Consider the following 23,722-nt stretch of genomic DNA (forward strand, 5'->3'; position numbering starts at 1 on the left):
GGAGGCCTCCGTAAGTAGGGACGCTCATGTAATGAACAGCCGCCTCAACAAATATCTTCCAAAAGTGCAATCTGGAATCTCTCTGCCCTATTGATCTGGCTTGATCCTGGAGTAGCTACACTGCTAGTTTTCTGAATACCTCTCAGTAAAACACTGACTGGCAATGAATTTGAGATTGTACTTACTGACAAGGGCTTGAAATCCAGTTGTTGCAACTGATCTTGAGGGAGAGTTGACATCTTGTAATAGCTGATACAACAAGGTCTGTTCCATCTCAACTAGCTCTGGAGGAGCTACTCAGGGTCAAGTTTCTTTTTATGCCGTGGATTTGAATGTGCTGTGGTGCATAGACAGACAAGTGTATGACTTTATTCCTGAATTTCTTCTCCAATAGATATATCCATGATAGTATTAATCTAAAAAAAAATACAGAGAGTTATAACCAGATGACTGTTTCTCCATCATCAAAACAAAACAAAACATACAATCAGATATCCTTAAAAATGCCTGGCCTTGAGCACTGCTACCCAACCCTTTTCTATTTTTAAATTTCTTCAAAGGTGGCCCTTTTCTGTGGCCATGCAAATTTCTGTGAATACCTTTTGTATTTCTTTTTCTTTCTTAATAACTATCTGGAGATATACACATACATACACACACATGCATATTTCTGTCCTTAATAACTATCTAGACACACATGTACACACATATATTCATATATCCTTACTTGAAGGTGAACATTTTGGAATATATTGCCTTATTTAAGTATGAAAAGTGTTTTTTTTTGCTTTTTTTTGTGTGTGTGTTTTAATAAAAGCAGACAGATCTTGAAGTAAGTGTTGTGACACCGGGGGATTCTTTTGTAGAAAGCCGTTTCTTGAAGTGACTTTAGTTTCTCTGATTCTCATGACAGGTTTTCTTTTAAAGGCTATAAAGTGGTATAGAGATGTATTGATTTCCATTATGGGCTGTGGCGCTTAGAAATTTCTTTCCCTCCCCTATGTCTGTCTGTGAGCACCAAAAGCTTGTGAATTTTCTTTTGTGAACAACTAAAGAAGTGATCTATTGATTTTCTATAGAGCTATATATTTTAATTTGGGAAGACTCAAGGTCCACAGAAAGACATACAGGGTCCAGCAGACATAACACCTGCTTGAGCGTGGTTGGTAGGGTAATAATATGGGTGTAATAATTTATAGTTTTAATTTGAACATTTAACCTAAGATGTCATATGGTGTGCTTGAGTATGATATTATTATGTCACAGAATTACATGCTTATGATTTTGTAATAAAAGATTTTGTAATAAAAAAGGGGTGTTATTTGTGCCGGACCATATATTTTTACATAATGACTGAGGACACACACACATACATGTATAACTTAATCAAAACATCATAAAACAGAACTTTCCTTCATTGGATTTTGATAATTTTTATTCTGTTGTGTTAAAAAGAATGATCACAATCTACTGAAATTCATTTTATGACACATTAATGCAGCGATTTTCAACCACTGCACCGTACACACTGGTAGGCTGTAAGAATTTTTAAAATATTCAAAACCTGACTATTTAGTCAGGGGCACTGACTGATTTTCCCTTAGGTTGTCAAGTAAAAATTGACAATAGCCAATACATCAATAGCCATCCAGTGTGAATGAATCGAAACAGTATTTTTTTTTTTTTGTCAGATTGGCAAAAAATATAACATTTTCTAGTGTGCCACAGATCTGTTTTAAAAGATTTTATTTATTTATTTTTAGAGAGGAAGGAAGGGAGGGAGAAAGTGAGGGAGCGAAACATCAATTGGTTTCCTCTTGCACTCCCTCAAACAGGGACCTGGCCAGCAATCCAGGCATGTGCCCTGACTGGGAATAGAACTGGCAACATATTAGTTTGCAGGATGGTGCTCAACCCACTGTGCCACACTAGTCAGACTTTTAGTAATTAGTTTGTGTGTGCTGTGAGATGAAAAGGTTGCAAATCACTGCACTCTAATGCATTGTGATCCACAGCTTGCAAAGCCCTGCTATTGAGATTTTGCAGCAAGCCAGACTCTGTCAGATGGAAGACGCGGCAGTGAAATCCTCAACTCTCTCAACTAGCCGAATTCAAAACAGGCTTGGGAAAGAGGGGTTTAGAGAATGGAAAGGAAAGAGGAAAGTGTGACTGGTTGGTCTTTCGTTCTGGTTGTGTTGAGAGTGTCCGCAGCGAGTGATGCTCTGTCCTTCTCTCTGCAGCTTGACCACATATTGTCCCCGCCACCCATGCCATGTCGGAAATGCAGCAACCCGGACCTGGCTTCTGGCCCTGGAAAGTCACTGAAGTTTAAACGACAGCTGAGTGAGGATGGACGACAGCTGCGGCGGGGGAGCCTGGGAGGTGCTCTGACAGGTGAGTCGTGAGCAACATGTAAGAAGAATCGCGGTTACACACTGGAGGGTCCTGCACAGCTGTGGGGTTCTAAGTGCAACAGGCAGCCTACTTAAGAATCTGCTCCTTTGCAGATCATCTGGTGAACTCTAGTCCAATCCAGAGAGCAGTTAAATTGGGGATTTTATTAATAAACTTTACTGATATTTAATATACATACAATAAAATGTACCCATTTTCAGTGTATGTGTGGATGGGTTTTGGTGAGTTTACATGCCAGTCTAACTACCACCAGAATTGAGACATAAAATGTTCCCTGTGCTCCTTCCTAGTCATTCTCTCCCCTTACCTTCCAATCCTTGCCCTGAGCAACCACAGATCTGCTTTTTTGTCACTATAAATTAATCTGAAGAATTTTATGTTGCTGGAATCACCCAGTACCTGCTCATTTGTACCCAGCTTCATTGGTTCAGTATGGTGTTTTTAAGATTCATCCATGCTGTTGTATAAATGAGGTCTGTCCAGAAGGTATCCAGCCATATATGAAAAATAGAGACTTTTGTTGAAGAAGATACAAGACACAAGATACATTGTACATAGGACAACATGTTCCATGATTTTTAAATCATGTTGTTAAAATGAAATTAATTAAAAAATTTTAAATCCAGAAAACCCACAAATCACTTTTATTGACTTGGAAAATAACCAAATTAAGATATCTTAGGTTTTTAATAAGTAACTCATCATGTAAGTTTCATGTTATTAAACTTAACTTTAAATCATTGAATGTTAGATTTCAATTTCATTTTGAATGCCTTTACCTTTAAATATTTTTGAAGAAACTGTATTGATTTTATATACCCTTAAATAAGCCTTTTTTCTATATAGGACAGTCTTGCCTGTCAGTTCATAAGTAGCCTAGGAAAAAAGTTTTCCTTTTTGCCATCAAAAGTTTGTCATTGATGTATTCTGTTACTAAAGACTGGCCACCTTCCTATTGCTTAAATTTGTTTTAATCCAAGGATCTTTTCTCTGGCAGTTTTCTACTACTTCCTTTAGAACAAAGAAGGTTTTAGTTTACAGTTTGAAAATTTTGCCACCCAGTTATCCTTGATAAGCTTCCCTAAACTCTTAACTCTCTGAGAGGAAGATCTGTGATCTTTTTTATCTACTTATCCCTAATAAGAATGACAGCTAACATTAAGAACTTACTATGTAGCAGGCACTGTTCTAGAGAGTTACGTTTATTGACTGGCTTAATCCATACCACATCTCTGTGCACGCAGGAGGGAGACACTCTTATCTCCCTTTTACAAACAATAACACTGAGGCTCAGAACAGTTGAGTAAATTGCAGAAGATCGTGATGCTCATAAACACAGAGGCAAGATTTGAACCCAGGCACTGTGGCTCCAGAGTCCAGCTTGTAACCATTATACTGTTCCTAGCACAGTAAACACCCATCAGGTTTTCAATAAATTCCAGCAGGATTAGTTGGAATGAATCCTAGGTGGAAAAATTTTTTGCTCATTTGGAATCTGGGGCTGATCAATCTGTAGGTCTCCTGGTCCCTTAATTAGAAAAGTAAATTAAAACTAGGCAATTAATACATATTAAAAACCTTAAAATTTATACATTTGCTCACCCAGCAATTCTAATTCTCAGATTTTATTACCAGGAAAATAGTCATGAATATGTGCAGAGAATTAACTCTAGTTATATTTAGAGCAGCACCATTTATAATCATAAAAATTGCATATCATCTAAATAACTAGCACAAGAATATTGGTTAAACATATTATGGTATATACATAAAATGGAGGATGAATTGTAAACAGTTAAAATCATGTTGTAAAAGAATATGTTTTAACATTAAAAGAGGCTATGTTTTTAATGTGAAATTCCATTATTGAATGGTCTTGTAGTATCTCTTGCTTCATAGAAATAATTGTGTATTTATTTCATAAGGGACAGGAAAACAATCCCTGTCTGCTAAAGAGTTTTCTCAAACTGGAATGATGGTTGACTGGTTTCCCATTATAAATGGGCATGTGAAGAATGCTATGATCTTTTCCCATCCTGCAATTCAATCCATGACACATTTTTTGCCTGATTTTTTTTTATGGCATTTGGCAATGTGTTAGGCGGTAACATGAATGCTGTATAACCACAAAATCTCAGTGGTAGACAGCATTAAGTATTTCTTCCTTATATGGCTGCAGGTCAGCCGGGTTTGAGGAAATTTAGCCCGGGTTCTGCTGGGATTGGTCCTAGGTTGCGTCTTGGTTCAGCTCCGCTCTGTGTGCCTGTTTTCCTTCACCCAGCAGGTACGCAGGAGATCATGTTCTCCTGCCAAAAGAGAAGAGCATCAGAGTGCCCGTCTACCTGCACAGGCACGGTTTAAGCCTCTGCTAGCATTATATTTGCTAATTTTCTATTGGCCAGAGCAAGTCATATGGTCAAGCCCAGTGTCAAGGGGCACACTCCACCCATCATGACACCTTGTCAAGGCTGCAGATATATATAATGCAACTAGAGGGGAGCAAAGAAATTGGGACTAATGATTTTGTTTATCATAGTTAGCCATTAGCTCTTTTTAAAAAACAATCCTTTACAATAAAAGTATTTACATTTCTCTATTTTTAGTGATAAAAGTAACATGTGTTTAACGTGGAAAATTTCCAAAACACAGAGCACTATAAAGAGAAAAGCCCATAATTTCACCATGCATACACACCCATTGTTGAACTTTTGACATTTTCTTACATCACTGAAGTTTTGAATCAGTTGCTTAAGGGTATTAGATTAAAAGAAAAAGCAACCAGTATCTCTTTTGTAGGACTGGTATTTAAACAACAGACCCAGAGTTTACTGGGCCCATCACTGCTCATATATATATTCTTTTGTTGTTGGCTGATGGTGTTTTCTGCCTTCATGGCCTGCCGCTAGCTAAATAGGCACCCAGAAGCATCATGTAAACATTGACTGAGATGTGGAGCCCCCCTGATGAGGAAGAGAGCATTATTCTAGTCGTTATTCAGACCCTCACAGTCTGGGCATGGGCACGTGGTACTGCGCCTGACAGTTCACAGCAAGCAGGCTGCAGAATGAAGGGAAGAACCTCAGGATTCGAGTCCCAGCTTCTTGATATGCAAATATGCCCTGAATCCTAGTCTTGCATTCCACAGCGGTGATGTAGGCATGTTGCAGCCCCAACAGTCAGAAAAAGAAAGCTGCTTTTCCTCATGAAGAGGGTTGTATTTTTCAAAACATGTTTGGACTGTTGCGAATGTAAAACAAAGAGGAATCTATGTGTGTGCAACTTACACGTAATAATATGAAATCAACCTTGTAGACAATATAATCTAGAATCATGGTGTTGTGTCTTGGGGAGGGGGGAATTGAGAGATTTTGCTCTCTTGGACTATGGAAATCAGTTTGGAATAACACCTGAAAATGTCAAAAGAAAAAGGCATTTCAGAGTGGGTTTTGCTTCAAGAGGAAAAGAAAAAACAACACAGGAAACGTTCTTTTCTTTAAAATTAACCTGGAGACCATAGTGTTTGCATGCTGTGTAGTGCTGAACAGGTGTCTCATTCTAAGACCTCAGCTTAGTTGGCAAGTCTGGAAGAATTCAGATTGAAGCAAATTTATGTAAAATATGACTGTTTTAAGGGTAGCCTTGGTGTTTAGTAAATATTGCACCTAAATACCTCCCACGTTCCCTAATTTGTTTTTTTACCTTTGTAATACTATCAAAATAATACTGATGTGAAAATGTTGTTACATTATGTGCTGTAACAAGCAACGTGCCCCTTCAACCATCAATGTCTCAACACAGTATCATTTCTTTCTGGTTTATTAAAATGTTTTGGGTTAACAGGTATCTCACTTCCTCATGGTGAATGAGGGACCCACACTCCTTCCATCTTCTGGTTTTGCTCTTTATGGCCTTAAGATACTCTGCTTATAGATGGTAGCAATGGAAAGAGAGAGGAGAAATCTTTCCTCCGAAAAGTCTCAGCCTGGAAGAGATACACTTTATTTCTATTCACATACTTAAAAAAAAAAGATTTTATTTATTTTTAGATAAGGGAAGGGAGCGAGAAAGAGAGGGAGAGAAACATCTATGTGAGGGAGAAACATCAACAGGTTGCCTCTGGTACATGCCCCAGCTGGGGACTGAACCTGCAACCCAGGCATATACCCTGACTGGGAATCAAACCAGCGACCTTTCGCATTGCGAAACGATGCCCAACCAACTGAACCACACCAGTCAGGGCTCCATTCACATTCTTTTGACAAGATTCCATCACGGGGTCACAACCAAATGCAAGACTAGTTCTAGGGCCACTAGAATCGTCCCTCTGTGTCCACCTACACAAGAGGCAAGGGCAATATAGCATGTCCTAAATCAGGAAAACTGAGAAGAAATAGATTTTAATAAAGAAATAGGATGTGATTAACTTTGTTTTCAGTGTGTGAAGTTTGACATGTTTACAAGATACAGTAAAGAGATACATCAAGTAGGACCGTGGAATCACAGAAGTGGAGAGGATCGTATTTGGAGAAGAAAAGCACTGGCTTCATCTGAGAGTGATATGAGAACAAGAACTTGCCATTGGCTTCAGCAGGATAGTCACTGGTAACGTTAGGGAGAGTAGTGAAGTGTGAATGGAAGCTACAGTGGGTGGGTTAAGATCAAATGATAATTAAGGAATTAGACGTAGCTAATGTCTTGATGGTTAAGGCTGTAGATAGCTCTTTTGAGAAGTTATGCTGTGAAATGGACTAGAGAAATAAGGTAGGAGCCGGAAGGGCATGAGGGGTCACAGGGAAGCATCTTAGTGTCGGGAACATGCAGGCATGTTTGTAAGGCCCAGAAGGGAGAGATGCTAGCCAAGTAAGTGAAGTGCTTTGGAGGAACCTGGCAGGGTAACCAGAGCACACGTGAAAACGTTGGTCCTTTCCAGGAAAAGGGACACTTCTTCCATTGTAACAGGTGGGAGGGGGAGAAAATGGATGCAAAAGCAGGTACTTTTAGGTACATCCATACCATAGAATACTATAGAGCAGTAAAAGGGAACAAACTATTATTGCACGTGACAACCTTGGTGAATCTCCAGAGAATTATGCTGAGAAATTCCATTTGTATATAACATTTTTAGAACAACAAAATTACAGAAGTGGATAACTAATTAGTGGTCATGAGGATTATAAGGAGGGGAAGGTAGGAGGGAAGTAGGTGTGACTATAAATGGGAAGCATGACTGGTTCTGTGGTGATGGAAATGTCCTATAACGTGACTGTGTCCGTGACATTGTCCTGGTCTTGATATTGAACTATAGTTTTGCAAGATGTTACCATTGAGGGAAGCTCAGTAAAGGATACCTGGGTCTCCCTGTATTATTTCTTATAACTGCATGTGAATCTACACTTCTCTCAAAATAAGTTTTACTTTTCATAGGGAATATAGTCAATAATATTGTAATAACTATATATGCTGTCAGGTGGGTAATAGACTTACCAGGATGATCACTTTGTAAGTTATGTAAATGTCTGATCATTGTTGTACACCTGAAACTAATGTAATAGTGTATGTCAACTGTAAATATTAGCAAACTGAATATAGCACTGGATCAAAGAGATCATATACCATGATCAAGTGGGATTTATTTTGAGAATGCAAGGTTGGTAGAACATTCACAAATCAATAAATGTGATTCACCACACAAACAAAGTGAAGGATAAAAACCACATGATCATATCAATAGATGCAGGAAAAGCATTTGATAAAATCCAGCACCCATTTATGATAAAAACTCTCAGCAAAGTGGGAATAGAGGGAACATACCTAAACATAATAAAGGCCATATATGACAAACCCACTGCCAGCATCATACTCAATGGGCAAAAAATACAAATGTTCCCCTCAAGACAGGGAACAAGACAGGGATGTCTCCTTTCACCTCTCTTATTCAGCATCAAACTGGCAGTCTTAGCAACAGCACTCAGACAAGAAGAAGGAATAAAAGGCATCCAAATTGGAAAGGAAGAAGTAAAGTTGTCTCATTTGCACATGACATAATCCTATACAGAGAGAACCCTGAAGATTCTACCAAGAAACTACTAGAACTGATAAGTGAATTCAACAAAGTAGCAGGATACAAAATTAATATCCAAAAGTCAGTTGCATTTTTATATGCCAATAATGAACTAACAGGAAGGGAAATTAAGAAAACTATCCCATTCACAATTGCTTCAAAAAGAATAAAACACCTAGGAATAAACCCAACAAAGGATGTAAAAGAGCTAGGCACAGATAATTATAAGACACCAAAGAAAGAAAGCGAAAAAGATACAAGTAAGTGGAAGCACATACCATGTTCACAGACAGGAAGAATTAATGTCATTAAAATGTCCATACTACCCAATGCAATCTATAGATTTAATACAATTTTTATCAAGGTGACAATGACATATTTCAGAACTAGAACAAATATTTCAAAAATTTATATGAAACCACAAAAGGCCCTGCATAGCAACAGCAATCCTGAGAAAGAAGAGCAAAGTTGGAGGAGTCATGCTATCTAATATCAAACAATACTATAAGGTCATAGTAATAAAAATAGCATGGTACTGGCATAAAAACAGACACATAGCTCAATGGATCAGCATAGAGAGCCCAGAAATAAACCCACACCTTTGTAGTCAATTAGCATTCAACAGAGGAAGCAAACACATACAATGGGCTAAAGATAGTTTATTTAATAAATGGGGTTGGGAAAATTGGACAGATATGTGGAGAAAAATGAAAGTAGACCACCTTCTTACACCACACACAAGAATAAATTCAAAATGGACTAAAGACTTTGATGTAAGGCTCAAAACCTCAAAACTCCCAGAAGAAAACAGGCAGTAAAATCTGAGGCATTTCTTGTTTTTATTTTTTTTATATACCTCCTCAGGCAAGTGAAACAAAAGAAAAAAAACAAATGGAACTTCATCGAACTAATACATATTTGCATAGCAAGGAAATCATCAACAAAATAAAAAGACAACCCACAGAGTGGGAGAACATATTCGCCAATGAATCTGATAAGGGGCTGATATCTAGAATTTAAAAAGTACTTAACAAAACTCAGCACCAAAAAAAACAACCCAATTAAAAATGGGCAAAGGGAGCTGAACAGACACTCTCCAAAGAGGGCATAAAGATGGCCAATAGGCATATGAAAAGATAATGTCACTAATCATCAGAAATGCAAATAAAACCACAGTGAGATATCCTCTCACACCTGTCAGAATGACTATCATCAATAAATCAACAAACAGCAAGTGCTGGTGAGGATGTGGAGAAAGGGGAACCCTCTTGCGTTGTTGATGGGAAGGCAGATTGTTGAAGCCACTGTGGAAAACAGTGTAGAGATACCTCAAAAAATTAAAAATGGATCTGCCTTGTAATCCAGCCATCCCACTTTTGGGAATATATCTGGAGGAACCAAAATACTAATTCAAAAGAACATAAACACCCCTATGTTCATTGCAGCAATATTTACAATGGCCAAGATATGGAAGCAGCCTGATTGTCCATCAGTAGATGAGTGGATAAAACAACTATGGGACATTTACACAGTGGAATACTACTTGGCTCTAAAAAAGAAGAAATTTTACCCTTTGCAGTGGACCTGGAGAACATTATACTAAGTGAAATAAGCAAGTCAGAGAAAGACAAGCAGCACATGATTTCACTCATATGTGGAAACTAATGAACAACCTGAACTAACAAGGAAAATGGGGACAGACCCACTGATGGAGAGCAGATGACAGCTAATGGGGGGCAAAGGTTAGGGGGTGGAGGGATTGAAAAGGAAAAACACCCATGCACGTGGAGAAAAATACAATAAAAATAAAATTTTAAATGTTTTATTTTTAGGCCCCCTTTCCAGATCATTGATTTTATTGTTTGCTTTTAATAAATAGCAGGTATTTTAATAGATTACCAATGTTACCCCCAATAAATTTAATTTAAAAAAATAGGTTTTGTGACTTCACTTTTCTCAATGCGTGACGAGACCCCTGAGTGAGGGTCGGGAGGGTTATATGGGAGTTGAGTAGAGAAGGAAGTTGAATGGTCTTGGAGATTAGGAAGGGTTTCTTGGAAGCATTGACAGCCCATTGAAGGTCTAAGACTATGAAAGTGAACTCTGTATATTTGAGGAAAGCATTAAGGTGTCAGGGGAATTTGTGTACTGGGAACAGTAGTAGTTCCACAGACTATAACAGAGAGGCCTGGTTCAGAGTCATTCAGTTCAGTGCGGGGGAGGGTGGAGCTGAGCTGTGTAGGCATGAGAGGAGTTTCAGTGCCTTCAGTGGAATTTCTCAGGGGTAGAGCTGAAGCCCGTGGAAGCCGGGACCTGGGTGTGTGGTGGGGTTGGAGACTGAGCAGTGGGTACAGCTAGGTTTGACCTAACCAGTCCCTGAAGTCTGACTGAAATGTTAATATTCTGAAATCTGGCCAATTTTGAGACTTAAAAGGCAAAGATATTTACAATTATTATCCATGATGCTCTCTTATGATATTCTCTGAGTTCTTGACTCTTGGCTAACAAGGGGGAAAAAAAAAACCCAGATCCACAGATAATTCACACTAAAAGTTTTATGGGCTTAAAAACATCTTGCTTCTGTTTGTTTTACTGTTTTCTCAATACTTGTAAAATCTCTGTGATGAAGCCATATACCTGGGGTTGGGGATTCTTTTAAGTTGGTTCAGTGTTCTGTTTTAGAACTTGTAAAATTGTTCATCAACAATAGTTTATGAAGCTGGAGGAGGTCACAACCCAATTTTTTGAGGGATCATGAGGCAAATCCATTTGCATCCTCTTCCTGGTATGAGGGCATGATTTTAAGTAGCCTTTAAAAGTATTTGCTGGGTTCACCACTCCTATGTCAGTTTGGGTCTGGATATTTTGTTTGCTCTCTAGGTGTTCTAATTTGAAGATGACTTTTCTGGTGTATTTTTGTGTTTGCAATTTCTTCTTGTCAGGGTAGGAAGATCTCCTGAGACTTCTCTCAATGGGGCACCCAGCTGTTAGCCAGTTCCTTTGGCAGATACTCCCTTCCCCTGGCTCCTTCAGGGAGCCTTCTGCTGAAGCTCCTCTTCCAAACCCACCAGTGAGTCACTGCTCCCTCTAAAAGGGTGATCACATGGTGCGTCCCAGCTTCCTGGTCACCTGCTGCTTAGGAACTGCTAAGCTCGCCAAACTGCAGAGTCCTATTAGAAGCTCAAATCTCTCCTTCAGGCATTTTGCACCAACGAAACCTATCTAAGAAGAAATGATGTCTAGGCTAGCATTATGAGAGAACTAATTAAGGAAAGGATCTCAATGAAGACTTGAAGAACTGAATGAGATTCTCTTATAGTGAGAATCAGATGAGAGACTGGGCCATTTGCTTTGATGTATGTGTGAGTTCCAGAGAGTGCTGGGAGCTCTGCTAGATCAGCCAATCTGGCTCTCTAGAAATCTGTTTTACAACTCTACCAGATCAGGTTTGAAGGACTTAACATTAGTCCTGAGTGTCAATTAAGATGTTATTGATAGAAGACCCAGATTCTCTTAAGAATCCTGAAATACCTTCTGCAGAGCAAAAGGTAACTTGGGTCTTAAATCATTGTTGACAGAGAATTTCAAGATTGCTAAGGCAGAAAAATCAGTTGCATATTGAGATACAGCTAAACCATTATCACCTGCAAAATAAGTTCTTCTTGCCCTTTGGCTGTGTTGGATGTGGCAAATCTAATACAGTAAAGGAAATTCTTCAAAATATACAATTTCAATATACAATATTTTAAAAATATTCAAAAGATAAAAGTGTCTACTGGTCACTTAAAGTTTTGCTGGCATTATTTTAACTCACTTGAATCTAAATATAATTATATAAGGAGGCTGTCTCTACTAATTAGGCTGATGAGGAAACGTAACAGACACAAACCAACGATATATGAATACTAAGATCCACAAAGCACTGGACATTCTTCTTTCATTCCCAGTTTCTCCCAGTCTCTTCCAATGTCTCTCTCTCTCCCTCTCCCTGCCTCTCTCTCCATCTCTCCCTTTCCTCCATCCTTCAGTCTCTCAGTGCATCCCTCTTGCTCCCTCTCATTCTTTCAGTCTGGCCCCTTTATTTCTTGTGTTCTAACATGATTTTGTAAATAATGGACTTCGGTTATTCTTGAGAGACAAGTGAATTTATTGAGTCCATATATCAAAAATTTAAGTTGTTTATTCTTAAAATTCTCTTTAGAATAGAAAATCGATTTCAGGTTTTTTTAAAAACAATTTTTTTAACCATTTTATCAAGGGGTTGAATTTTTTGAAGGATGTAATCGTGTTCCTTTTTGTTTTCTCTCCATTGTTTTTTGTTGTCTTTTTTTACTTCCCTGAAAATATGTTTTCTTCTGATAGGATGTACTGAGGCCTAGTCATGGTTGGACATGGTTTTCCTATCTTTCATGCATTATGTATTTTTAGGTTCTGAAAAGCATGAGGATTCTAAGCTTATCTTACCAGTTCCTTATATGTGTCTACAAGAAATGAAGTGTTTTTAGTTTCCTGTGAGGAAGCCACAAAAGTTGAAAAGACTATATTACAATTAGGAGCATGAAATATATTATAAAAAATTAGTATTGACTATGAAATTTCACACACTTTACTCCTTTAGTTATTAGCGAGGAAAGGGAGATGAAGCTGTGGAAGGTAAGGCAGATGGTGGGTGCTGTCATTTCATGCCACACTGGAAACCATGTGCACAGCTGGACATAGTAATTGGCGCTTCTGCTGGCATTTCCTCATGGAGTCCACGGCAGTGCAGCTGCGGAGGGGCATGTGAGGGGCTGGCCGCTCTTACGCTAGAACTGGTGATCCCTATGTAAATCCTCCAGTCCACACAGCATGGAAGTGGGGTGTGGAGTAGCAACTGGGGGAGAAGTACATCAGAAAGAGAATGGGGTTTAAAGATAGAAAGCAAGTGACTTGGCGGAGTGAAAATAGCATCTTGACGTCTCCTGCACTGCCGTTTCAAGATGTAATGGGAGGGGCATGCAACGCGGAGCTCAGGCCTAGGTTCTGGCCCCAGGTCATCCGCCAAGTAGCCAAGCCTTTGTTTCTGGTTCTCAGCTTTCTCATCTGTGAAACGAGTGGGTGTGAGTGGATGGTCTCAAGGTGCCTTCAAGTGGGAGTAGTAGACTTTTCGCTACCGAGATGAGTGAGAGGGGAAGTCTTTGCAGAGACTGGTTGGTTTTCCTTCACGTTCTCTCATTCACACGTACATTCGTATCTCCACTGGCAAGTGAGTAAGCCTTCCTTCCCCCTCCCAGGCGCCTGCCGGGGATGTCCTGTCACTGTCCTCAGAGACGGAGCACACCAGGCCATCTGTTTACAACTGATTTTCAGTGGCTAATCAAAGGTCAAAAATATAGACCTTTTTTTTTTTTTAACTTCCTGGATGGAAAGTGGTAATGAAGCTGAGTTTCTGTCAACTCCCCAGAAAAAAAGAGTAGGCAAAGAAATGCAAATGCCACGAACAGGGACGTTGAGAGATTTTTACCAATTAGCGCTTCTGCTATATTAATGACTCTGGTGGTGGTAGCCTGCATTTGTCTTTGTCATGTTCCATTGTCATTCAAGCACTTAATCAACGTATATTGTCAGGGCTGAATTTATTTTCTTGTGTCTGCCTAGCCAGATAATTTTTCTGTTCCTTGCTAGTCCTGTCTCAAGTGCCTGCATCATACCAGGGCCTGAAGGGAGAAGTGAGGGTAAGCACCCTCCTTGCTTTTAACTCCTTGCTGACTTGCTCACTAGGGGGTCAAACTTTTGAAAAGAGAGAACAGTATCATTTAAATGTCTGTTTTGCTCTTGTTGAATACGAACACTAGTGGAATCATGGCCACTGTAAATGATAAACACTGCACTAAATCAGGCTTGAAGACAGATTTTGCATACGGTAGCAAGGCTCCCAGCCTCCAGTTCCTGGAAAGGAGAGGTGTGTACTTATGTTACGTGATGTGCATGGATGTTCATTATGTTTACCTGTATGCACACATGGCACTGTGCCCTTGGGTTTTATTTAGTGTCCCATATGTAGGATGCGCCTGTGTTTTTGTCCTAAATCACTCTAGAGGGCGGTGACAATTATGTCATTGCCTTTTTATTGAAACTTCTGAAATGAGTTTCTCTGAGCAAGGTTAGTTTGGTCTGATAAATTTGAATTCTTTTTTTAAATTTTAATCCTCGTGTGAGGATATATTTATTGATTTGAGAAAGAGAAAGAGAGAAAAACATCAATGGGTTACCTCCCATACGCACCCTGATAGGGGATCAAACCTGCAATCTAGACATGTCCCTGGACGGGATTGAACCTTTCGGTGTACAGAACAATGCTCCAATGAGCTGAGTCACCTGGCCCATGTGAATTCCTTGTTTTAAGTAATGAGAGCGGGGTATCCCACTGTGTTTCTGTCTTTGCCTTGGTTACCACAATCTCTATTTAAAAGAACTCTGTTGTTTTGTTTGCTCCATTTTACTAGCTTTGGCTGTGGTGGTATATATAAATAATATTTAAAAGGGGGAACATATACATATACAAACCCAGAGCAATGAGACCCCACATTAGGAGTATAATACAGGGAAAAATCTCTAATATCCTTTACTACGTTCCTATTTCATTCCAAACCCCTTCATATCACTTTAGCTGATTGATTCACAGAAATACTTTCACTCTTTCTACCCCACTACCATCTTATAGTGTTCCCTTAAGACAGGATCGATTACTTTTAACTTGCCATTATTTATGTATCTATCATCCCTTTTACTAGTTTATAAATTCTTCGAGGACCTTTTCCTTACATCCTTCAAGCAAAGCCTCCTGCATTGCCAACACTAAGTGCTCAGTAAATAGTGTTGCCATGTAAACTATGGAGGGTACTATGCTAAGTGAAGTAAGTCATACAGAGAAGACAAGTACCATATGATTTCACTTACATGTGGAATTTAAAGAACAAAATAAGCAAAACAGAAGCAGACTCATAGATAACAAAGAACATTTTGATGGTTGCCAGATGAGAGAAGGTTTTTTGGGGGTGGGTGAAAAAGGGGAAGGGATTGAGATGCGCAAACTGCCAGCTGTAAAACCACTCATGGGGATGTAGAGTGCCACATAGGGAATATAGTCAATGATACTGTGATGACTGTGTATTGTGTCAGATGGGAACTGGACTTGTTGGGGTGATCGGTTCATAAGCTAGATGTCTCTAATCACTATGCTGTACTTCTGAAACTAATATAATATTGCATGTCAACTGTAATTGAAAAAATAAAAAATTGGAGAAATATAATATTGCCATATAAAATATATGACATCCAATTAAATTTTAATTTTAGGTAAACAACAAATAGTTTTAGTATACTTATGTCCAATGTAATATTTGGGACATATGTATTAAATTTTATTGAATTCAAGTTTACTTAGGCATCCTGTATTTTTATTGGTGCTGTCTGACAAGTCAATGAGTAAATACTAGAACGGTCCTGACCTAGTCATTTTCAGACATATTGTCTTATAGGTATATGCATGGTGTGGCAGGCAGGAGGTCAGAGTCCCTATGCATAGACATTAATACAATATCCTCTTCTTAATTCCCCCCCCTCTAGCTGTCTAGTCACCTTGGAAACAGGACCATTTTGCAGATGACCCTGAGCAGATCTGATATACGATATACACTCTGACGTGTGAAATTCTGTGCATGAGCTCCACTACCATGCTTTCAACAGTCACGGTGCTCTCTGTGGATTCAAATAACAGGAGATTAAATGCATTTAATGGAATGGCTAGGAAAAAAATGATTAGGCTCTCAATCTTGAGAGATGACCATTTGGAAGGTGATTGGAATCACCAAATGGCTAGTCCCCCACCTGAGCACCACAGCACACTCATTCCCCGTAAGCGTGGTTAAATTCTCTAAAAAGGAACATTAAGTAGCCTAGTGATACTGTTACTTTAAAACAGGCACCCTGGACTGCATGACTGCTTAATGTCATCTGAGCTTTCAGAAGAGGTCAGTGCTAAATAATAGACCAGAAATGGAAAGGCTGAATCCCAGCCTTGTACTGGTCACTGATTTCCAGACAGTGCTGAGGCCATCATGGTGCTAATCTTGGCTTTGCTTTTACTCTTCTTAAAAATAGCAGTGTTCTGCTATGTTTTGTAAAGCACTTAGTGATTGGTAAAATTTGATTCAGAGTGTAGGGTTGTGGCTGGGATAACAGTGGTTCCTCGATCCTGTTGCTATTAAATGAGGCGGAGCAAACATTAGCTTTCTAATGAGGGAGGAAGGAGACCAGGTGGTATGGCCCCTGATTGCGATCTCTCAACCCCCAAACTGGAGCCTTGAACAAACTACCGTTTGGAGGCGCTGGAGGCAATCCACTAAATATTTTTTAAGAAATATTTTATAGTGTATTCTAGACTCTTTGCTTTTTCAATAAGGAGTATCAACAAACATTTCTTAAGACAAACATATTAGATTCTTTAGGAACCATACATAGATATTGTTATTGAGAAGGAAGACTTCGAAATCTGCTTAGAATAAAAACCATCATGGAAATAGAAGCGGTTCCAAATAAATATATGTGGAAATAGACCCTTACATGAATTAGATTTTATATAGATATTTTCTTGTAAAAGTAGAGAACTGGTTGGGAAATTTGGACTTGTCTGAGATTTCTGCTAGGATATGAAATACATCTTATCCCCAATGTGGCCCCCTTAGTTCTCTTTGTTTCTCTTGTAAAGCTCCTGATCCCCAGCTCTTGCTTGGCCTCTGTCCTATCTGTTCAGATGTAGGGCAGTTGTCAGAAATGTTTAGCATCTCCGGGCTGCTAGTGACATTTGGGTGTGTCAGTGAAAGCGTCTTAGTGTGCAAACGGGCGTTATCGAGTAGGATTTATAATTTCTCCCAAAAGCCAGTTCCTAAATACAAATTGTCCTCTAGTATATTGAGGGTTAACCAGCTTACTTTGAAAATACACAGTATTTTGTGGAGGTGTTGGACTCTTTTGGAGACAGGTTTTAGAAGAGAAAAATCAAAGCCTGGAGTGATGTGATGTGTTCTCCGTACCAAGTTTAAGGCTGCTGAGTATTTTTCATTATTGTTTTTGTTACAAAACAAACAATTGAATCAAAATTAAATACTCTTCCAGGCCGGGTAGAACTAAGCAATGGAAAGATATGAAGTCTGAGGGACATGTAAATGAGACAGAATGGATAGTTAATATGCACAGACATAAGTATGTGATTCTGTAAAATTTCAGTTGGTTCTGTGTGCGGGGTGTGACATAGGGCTGCAAATACAAATGATTCATGGCCCCCGTTGACACCGAGTTTACGATGTAAAAGAGCATGTTGTGTGCAGAAATAAATCGCACTCTGCGTACATGCAGCCACACAAAAGCAGGGGATGTGATGAGGGAAGGGAAGGCTAGTAGCACCCTGGCTGTGGATTTCATGCCAAGATGGGAAAAACATCCTGGAGGGGACCTGAACTACCACTGAACGCAAACTGTGTTCAGAATGGTGCGGGGCACTTGACGTGTGTTACGCCGTCATCATCAATAGAGGTTTGGAAATAGAAGCTCAGAGAAGGGGAAATAATTCATTCCCCAGCTAATAAACGGTGAAACCAGGATGCAAGCCCGTGCCTGGCTGGTTTCCCACTTGGTGCTTCCGTGTCCATTTGCGGAATGGAATGAGAGCCCGCCGTCCCCAGGGTGCCCCATGCTGGAGAGGGTTGGATCCAGTCTGAGGAGGGCGCCAAAGGAGTGCCCTTGCCAGAGAGAGCTATTGAGCAATGGAGAGTCGAGGGGATCAGAAGCCATTGTTTATTGCTGGCCTTCTGTTTGCCAGGTGGTAGGATAGGCATTCTATTTATCTTCAGTATTATCTTCAAGTCGCCCTAGGAGTTGGTCAGTCATCTCCATTTCTCAGAATGTTTATGGGGAACGGAGGCTTAGGAGGTTGAGAAGTCTGACCAAGGTCACCCAGCTACTACATGGTAGTTGGTAGTTAGCCTTTAAATTTTGGACCTGGACCTCACGACTGGGGTTGAGTGGTAATGGACTTGGATTTCCTTTCATGGTTTTAAAAATTGAATGTATTTCCAGGATCCAGAGGGGACAGTGAACATGTTAGGTGGAATGAATTTTGGAAAGGAGTGGACTAACAGGACTGAGAAGTCAGAGTGTGACAGGGGAGGAGGAGATGACTCGTACTCATTTGATGCTTATTTTGAAGAGAGCAAGATGGCAATCCTTGGGGAGATTTTAGGAAAGTGTACAGGGGGCGGATGGGGGAGAAGAAGGAGGAGGAGGAAGAGAGAACAGGGAGCTGACAAGGAGTTTAACAGCTGCTCCCCTTATCTGCAACTGACTCGGAGAAAAAATGGTTCTATTTATTTGCCGTTTCCTTCCATATATCTTCCCAACAGCATTCATCAATATCTGTCATTTCCCAGGGGGTTTGGACATGTCTAGCAATTCATTCTGCCGAATTATATTTCAATACGCGGATGGAGGGAGCCAGATTGCAGATGTTAACTCTGACCTGTGCCCAGCGTCGCTTAGATACCACTGCTGCCTAGCTTCTGGGCACCCTCACTTAGACAGACATTCCAAGCAATGCTGCTTGGTGTCTGATTCTTGTTACCATGTTCTCATTAGAGTAGGCTCTATTTAATACTTCTTCAAAAATCAACTTGAAGTTGTCACATTAACCTTTGGTCTGTACAGCTAGAGCTTACAGCAAACTATTATCTAGTTTTTGGTAAGAATGTCAAGTCCAGAGACTTGCTCTCGGAAGGGAGACTACCTTGGCGGTCTAGATGCACCAGAGAGTTGCTGGCCAAGTCCGGGTCTCCTCGCAGAATGGGAGAATGTGCTGGGTGTTGATGCACTGAAAGGCAGCTATTATAACAGGAACATTGAAGCTTACTAAGCTTCATTCCATGTATTAACCCTTTTGACCCTAATATCTTCCCTTATTGGAACTGGAATCTCATTGGATGAGAAGAAATATTTATTCTTTAAGAACAAATTAAGAGAAAATGAAAGAAAAGGCCAAATATATTTCTCTGTAAGTGTGGATTCGAATTGTATCCCTTTGAAAAGATACTGTGTGTTGGCATTTTTTCCTTTTTTATCATAGAAAGGCAAGAGTAGCAGGGTGGCTGTCTGTGACTGAGGGTGAAAACACCACTGCTCCTTTGGGTCATCTTTCCACCTCCCCCACACCAGAAGTTATTTTTGATTTAAAACTGCAGCGACAGTTGACAGTATCAGTAGCAGCCTGAGATGCTGCTCCTTAACCTCGAGGTTCGTCCAAAGGCTTTGATTTCTGTAGTGTAGTCATGTGTGTGGTGCTACTTTTCCGTAGCCCCCAGCTTTCTCACAGTAGGGAATTGGGTTTTAGTAACTCTTGAAATATTTTACATATACCCAGTCAGTCTGGGCTTGCCCAGAACTTACCTTCCTCTACCTGTTCTGCTTGCAATAAGCTTCTTTTTGAAAGTGTCCCCCTAACTTTATCACCAGGCCCTTGGTGGTTCCTAATGTTGCCTTGCCGTTCTCTGTTAAATATAGCATGCTGGTGATGAGTGAAACAGGGCGTCTCCGGTGGGTTTTAGTGCTGTAGAAAAATAGGAGGAGTTCAGAGACTGCTGCATGGAGCAGTTAATTTGATTCAGACCTTGAGGCCCCATCGGCATCACCGTGCCCTGACTGCCAACCTCCCGAAAGGCACGCATGCACTCTCCCTTCAGCTTCCAGTTTTCTTGTGAATTGGAGATCCCTGCCTAGTACACAGTGTTAACTTCAAGGTCTTCGGGTCAAAGCTATGCTTTGGACTTTTGTTGTGTGAGTAAACACAGACTTTTTTTTTAAGGCTAAAGTAGCAGCTCAATATAGGAGTCAATGAACTTCAGCCCTCACTGGTCGCAGGTCTGTTGACTTTTCAAATTATATTTATTTATGCCATTAAGAAGAATGATTTAGCAGCATTATTGATACTGTCTAGGTATAGTTATTCTTTTGCAATGGGGACAAGAAATTGGAAGTCAGTCACCCATTGAGAGGGAAGATGAAAGGAACCATGTCTCTTTGTGGTAGTAGCACAGCTGAAGATGAATAAATGGAGGCTGTAATTGCCTGTGGGCATGACAGTTACGATGATGAGGGAACCAATGTTTAGGAGTGAGCAATGGGGCATGGAAGAGGAATATCTTGATGATGATGGAGTACGCTCGCGGGCAATGGCTGCTGACTCATGGATTCTGCCCACATTTAGCAGAGACTTATCATGGTCTTTAACCTTTCTCCATGGAGGGTTCTTAAAAAGCACAGTTCCTCTGACTCGTAAATGATTCAAAGGGCTTAAGTTATTAAGTGTGATTTGTAAAAGCAGGGGCTGATAGAGTTGGATATGGATAACTCCTTTTGGCCAACCAAAAGGCTGCCCTGATTTTTTCTTCTGGAAGGCACAGTGTTTTGTGACTAAACAAGAGAGAGTGGTTTTGTGTGTGTGTGTGCGCGCTTGGTAAAATATACATAACAAAATTTGACCATTTTAATCATTTTTATGTGTATAATGCAGTGGCTTTAAGTACATTCACATTGTTGTGCAACTGTCACCTCTATTCATGTCCAGAATGTTTTCATCTTCTCAAACTGAAACCTAATACCTATTAAACAATAACTCCTCATTCCCTGCTCCCCAACCCCCAGTAAACACTTATACTTTCTTTCTCAATGAATTTGACTATCCGAGGAACCTCGTGTAATTGGAATCATACAATATTTGTGCTTTTATGTCTAACTTAATGTCATTTAGCATTTCTTTGGGGTACATCCATATTGTGGCATATGTCAGAACTTCCTTCCTTTTAAAAGCTGAATCATTCCATTATATGCATATAACACATTTTGTGTACCTATTCATCATCCATTAATGGACATTTGGGTTGTTCCTGCATTTTGGCTATTGTGACTAATGCTACGATGAATATAGGTGTACAAATGCCTATTGAAGTCACTGCTTTGAACTCCTTCGTGAGTATACTCAGAAGTGGAATTAAGCAAGGGAGGTTTTAGGAGGTGGGGGGGCGCGCAAAATGGCGGGAATGTTTGCCCTCCCACTTTAGGGGGAGATAGGAGCTTTCTGGAGGCTACTTTGAAAGCTTCTGTGTCTATTCAGGTTAGCAGCAGCCTGGCTGGTAGCCAAAAGGTAAAGATTTAGGGGGAGAGATGTGAGCACGTGGCCCCATCTTCCTGCTCATGGTTCGAGCACAATGCTTATTTCCCATTGTCCTTTTTGTCCCCAGCCCCTTCGCCTGTGTAATGCTACCCCCATTCTCCTTCCCTCCCTTATGTGGCTCCTCCACCTCACCAAAATTCTGGAGAGCAAGGTACTGGGCACCTTGTTTTTCTTTGTTTCCTGTTGGTACCTTAGAGAGATAAACAAACATTTCCTGAGCTTTATGTATAACTGAGCACCAGAAGCCTTATCTAAGGCTGCTTTGTGAGGTAGTTACTAGGTCTTATTTTCCCTTTGATGTCCTGTTTGTACTCCAAGGGAAATAACCCAAAATATAAGACTGTGGACTGACTGCTAGATCTATGTTGCAGTTCAGGTGATATGGACCTTTTTTTATTGGAAGCTTTTAAATCTAGTCAGGTACCATTATTCCTTGATGGTAAAGTGCATCTCCAGAGGCTGCATTTAATTCTTTACATAGCCATTCTGCTAAAATTATTGCTGACCTGATATTTTTGTACTTGAGAGGGGTACTTCAAGCTTTGGGGGTGCTTTGAAGGCATGGGCATATCTCATGTTTGAAAGCGTACCTTTATGGAGGTCTTGCTTCTTGTTTCTTGGAATTCAGGATGGAAACAAAAGAAAACATATTTCAGGGAAGAAATCATAGGTAACCTAGATAGAATGGAGGTACAATCCGACCCTGACTGGTGTGGCTCAGTTGGTTGGATGTCATCCTGCAAAGTGAAAGGTCACTGGTGCGATACTTGGACAGGGCACATGCCTGGGTTGTGGGTTTGGTCTCCATTTGCGAGAAGCAACCTATTGATGCTTCTCTTTCATGTTGATGTTTCTCTCCCTCTCTTTTTCTCTCCTTTCCCTTCTCTCTAAAAATAAATAACATCTTTAAAAATTTTTTTTTTTAAAGGCACAGTCTGGCTCTAGGCTCAGTAATCTATGTATTTTTATGTATCACCTTAAAAGGCTCTGGACCTTCCCACTCACTCTGTTAAGTAGAGGCCCTGTGACCAAAACAGTAACAATAACCAGTACAAAAAAAACCCCATTCAAATCACCCATACCTCTGTGGCTGAAGCCTGAAGAGTTCTTGTATCACTCTGGCCAACTGAATCCAGCTTTAATATGGACCTCTACTATTGCCTCTAAATTTCTTGTTGTGTCAGTAGAAAATATTTAATAAATGTTTCAGTAAACCTACTGGAATTTTAGAAACATGTTTCTAAAGAGCACAGAATTGATCGAAGTTTCAGTTAAAACAACAAGCTCCATTTGGTATTAAAACATAGCAGCCAGATTGCTAGGCAAGCTCACCTCTCATGTAACAAATTGGGAATGGTATCATCCATTAATTTCTATCCTGTGCAGCTGAATAATGCAGTTGACAGATGCTAATTTTCTTAAATTGTAGGCAGCAAATGATGCATGAATACAGCAGCAATACACTTTTTAGAGCCTCTTGGTAGTCATCAGAAAGGGAATTCAGATAAAGTTTGAGGTAATCACTACCAACTATGGCACCATGTTAGTGCCTTCTAATGACTGCCTTAAATCCATCTGTTGTCCCCCTTTCCCTAGTAACACTAATGGGAGTCCAGGCAGGAATAAAACATCCCATGTGTTGTGCTAACAGACCCTCCAATTTGTAATGTTCATATGATTCCTAACAATGAGGCTCATAGAAGCATAATAACAACTAAAATCTAACCCACAAATAAAGTTGTTTTTTAAAAAAGTGCAAAAATAAAGAAATAAATAACCATTTTAAAAAAGTAAAATAAAATCTAACCCACAACAGGATTATTCACATTTCATTATATATACACATCTATATTGAATGCTTCCTCATTCAATTATTTTTTTTCCAGTGGCTTAACAAAATTTTATTTCTTGCTCACCTTAAAATTCATTGTGTTTTGGGTAGCCCGATGTATTTTTTATTTTTATAAAGTTTACGTTTATTGAATGTT

The 23,722-nt window shown here is 39.7% G+C and overlaps 1 protein-coding gene across 3 annotated transcripts in view; it reads left to right on the top strand.

The window, feature by feature from the left end:
- MAST4 (microtubule associated serine/threonine kinase family member 4) overlaps positions 1 to 23,722 on the top strand; it is a 527,956-nt gene that overhangs the window by 146,063 nt on the left and 358,171 nt on the right. For all 3 annotated transcript variants that reach the window (XM_054578437.1, XM_054578438.1, XM_054578439.1), the window contains exon 2: positions 2,241 to 2,394. In XM_054578437.1, the coding sequence (XP_054434412.1) occupies positions 2,241 to 2,394 (154 nt within the window). The remainder of the gene's footprint in view (positions 1 to 2,240; positions 2,395 to 23,722) is intronic.

Source organism: Pteronotus mesoamericanus, unplaced genomic scaffold (genome assembly GCF_021234165.1).
Source record: "Pteronotus mesoamericanus isolate MK-2021 breed Mesoamerican mustached bat unplaced genomic scaffold, CSHL_Meso_final contig_50, whole genome shotgun sequence".
In the NCBI taxonomy this organism is placed as follows: Eukaryota; Metazoa; Chordata; class Mammalia; order Chiroptera; family Mormoopidae; genus Pteronotus; species Pteronotus mesoamericanus.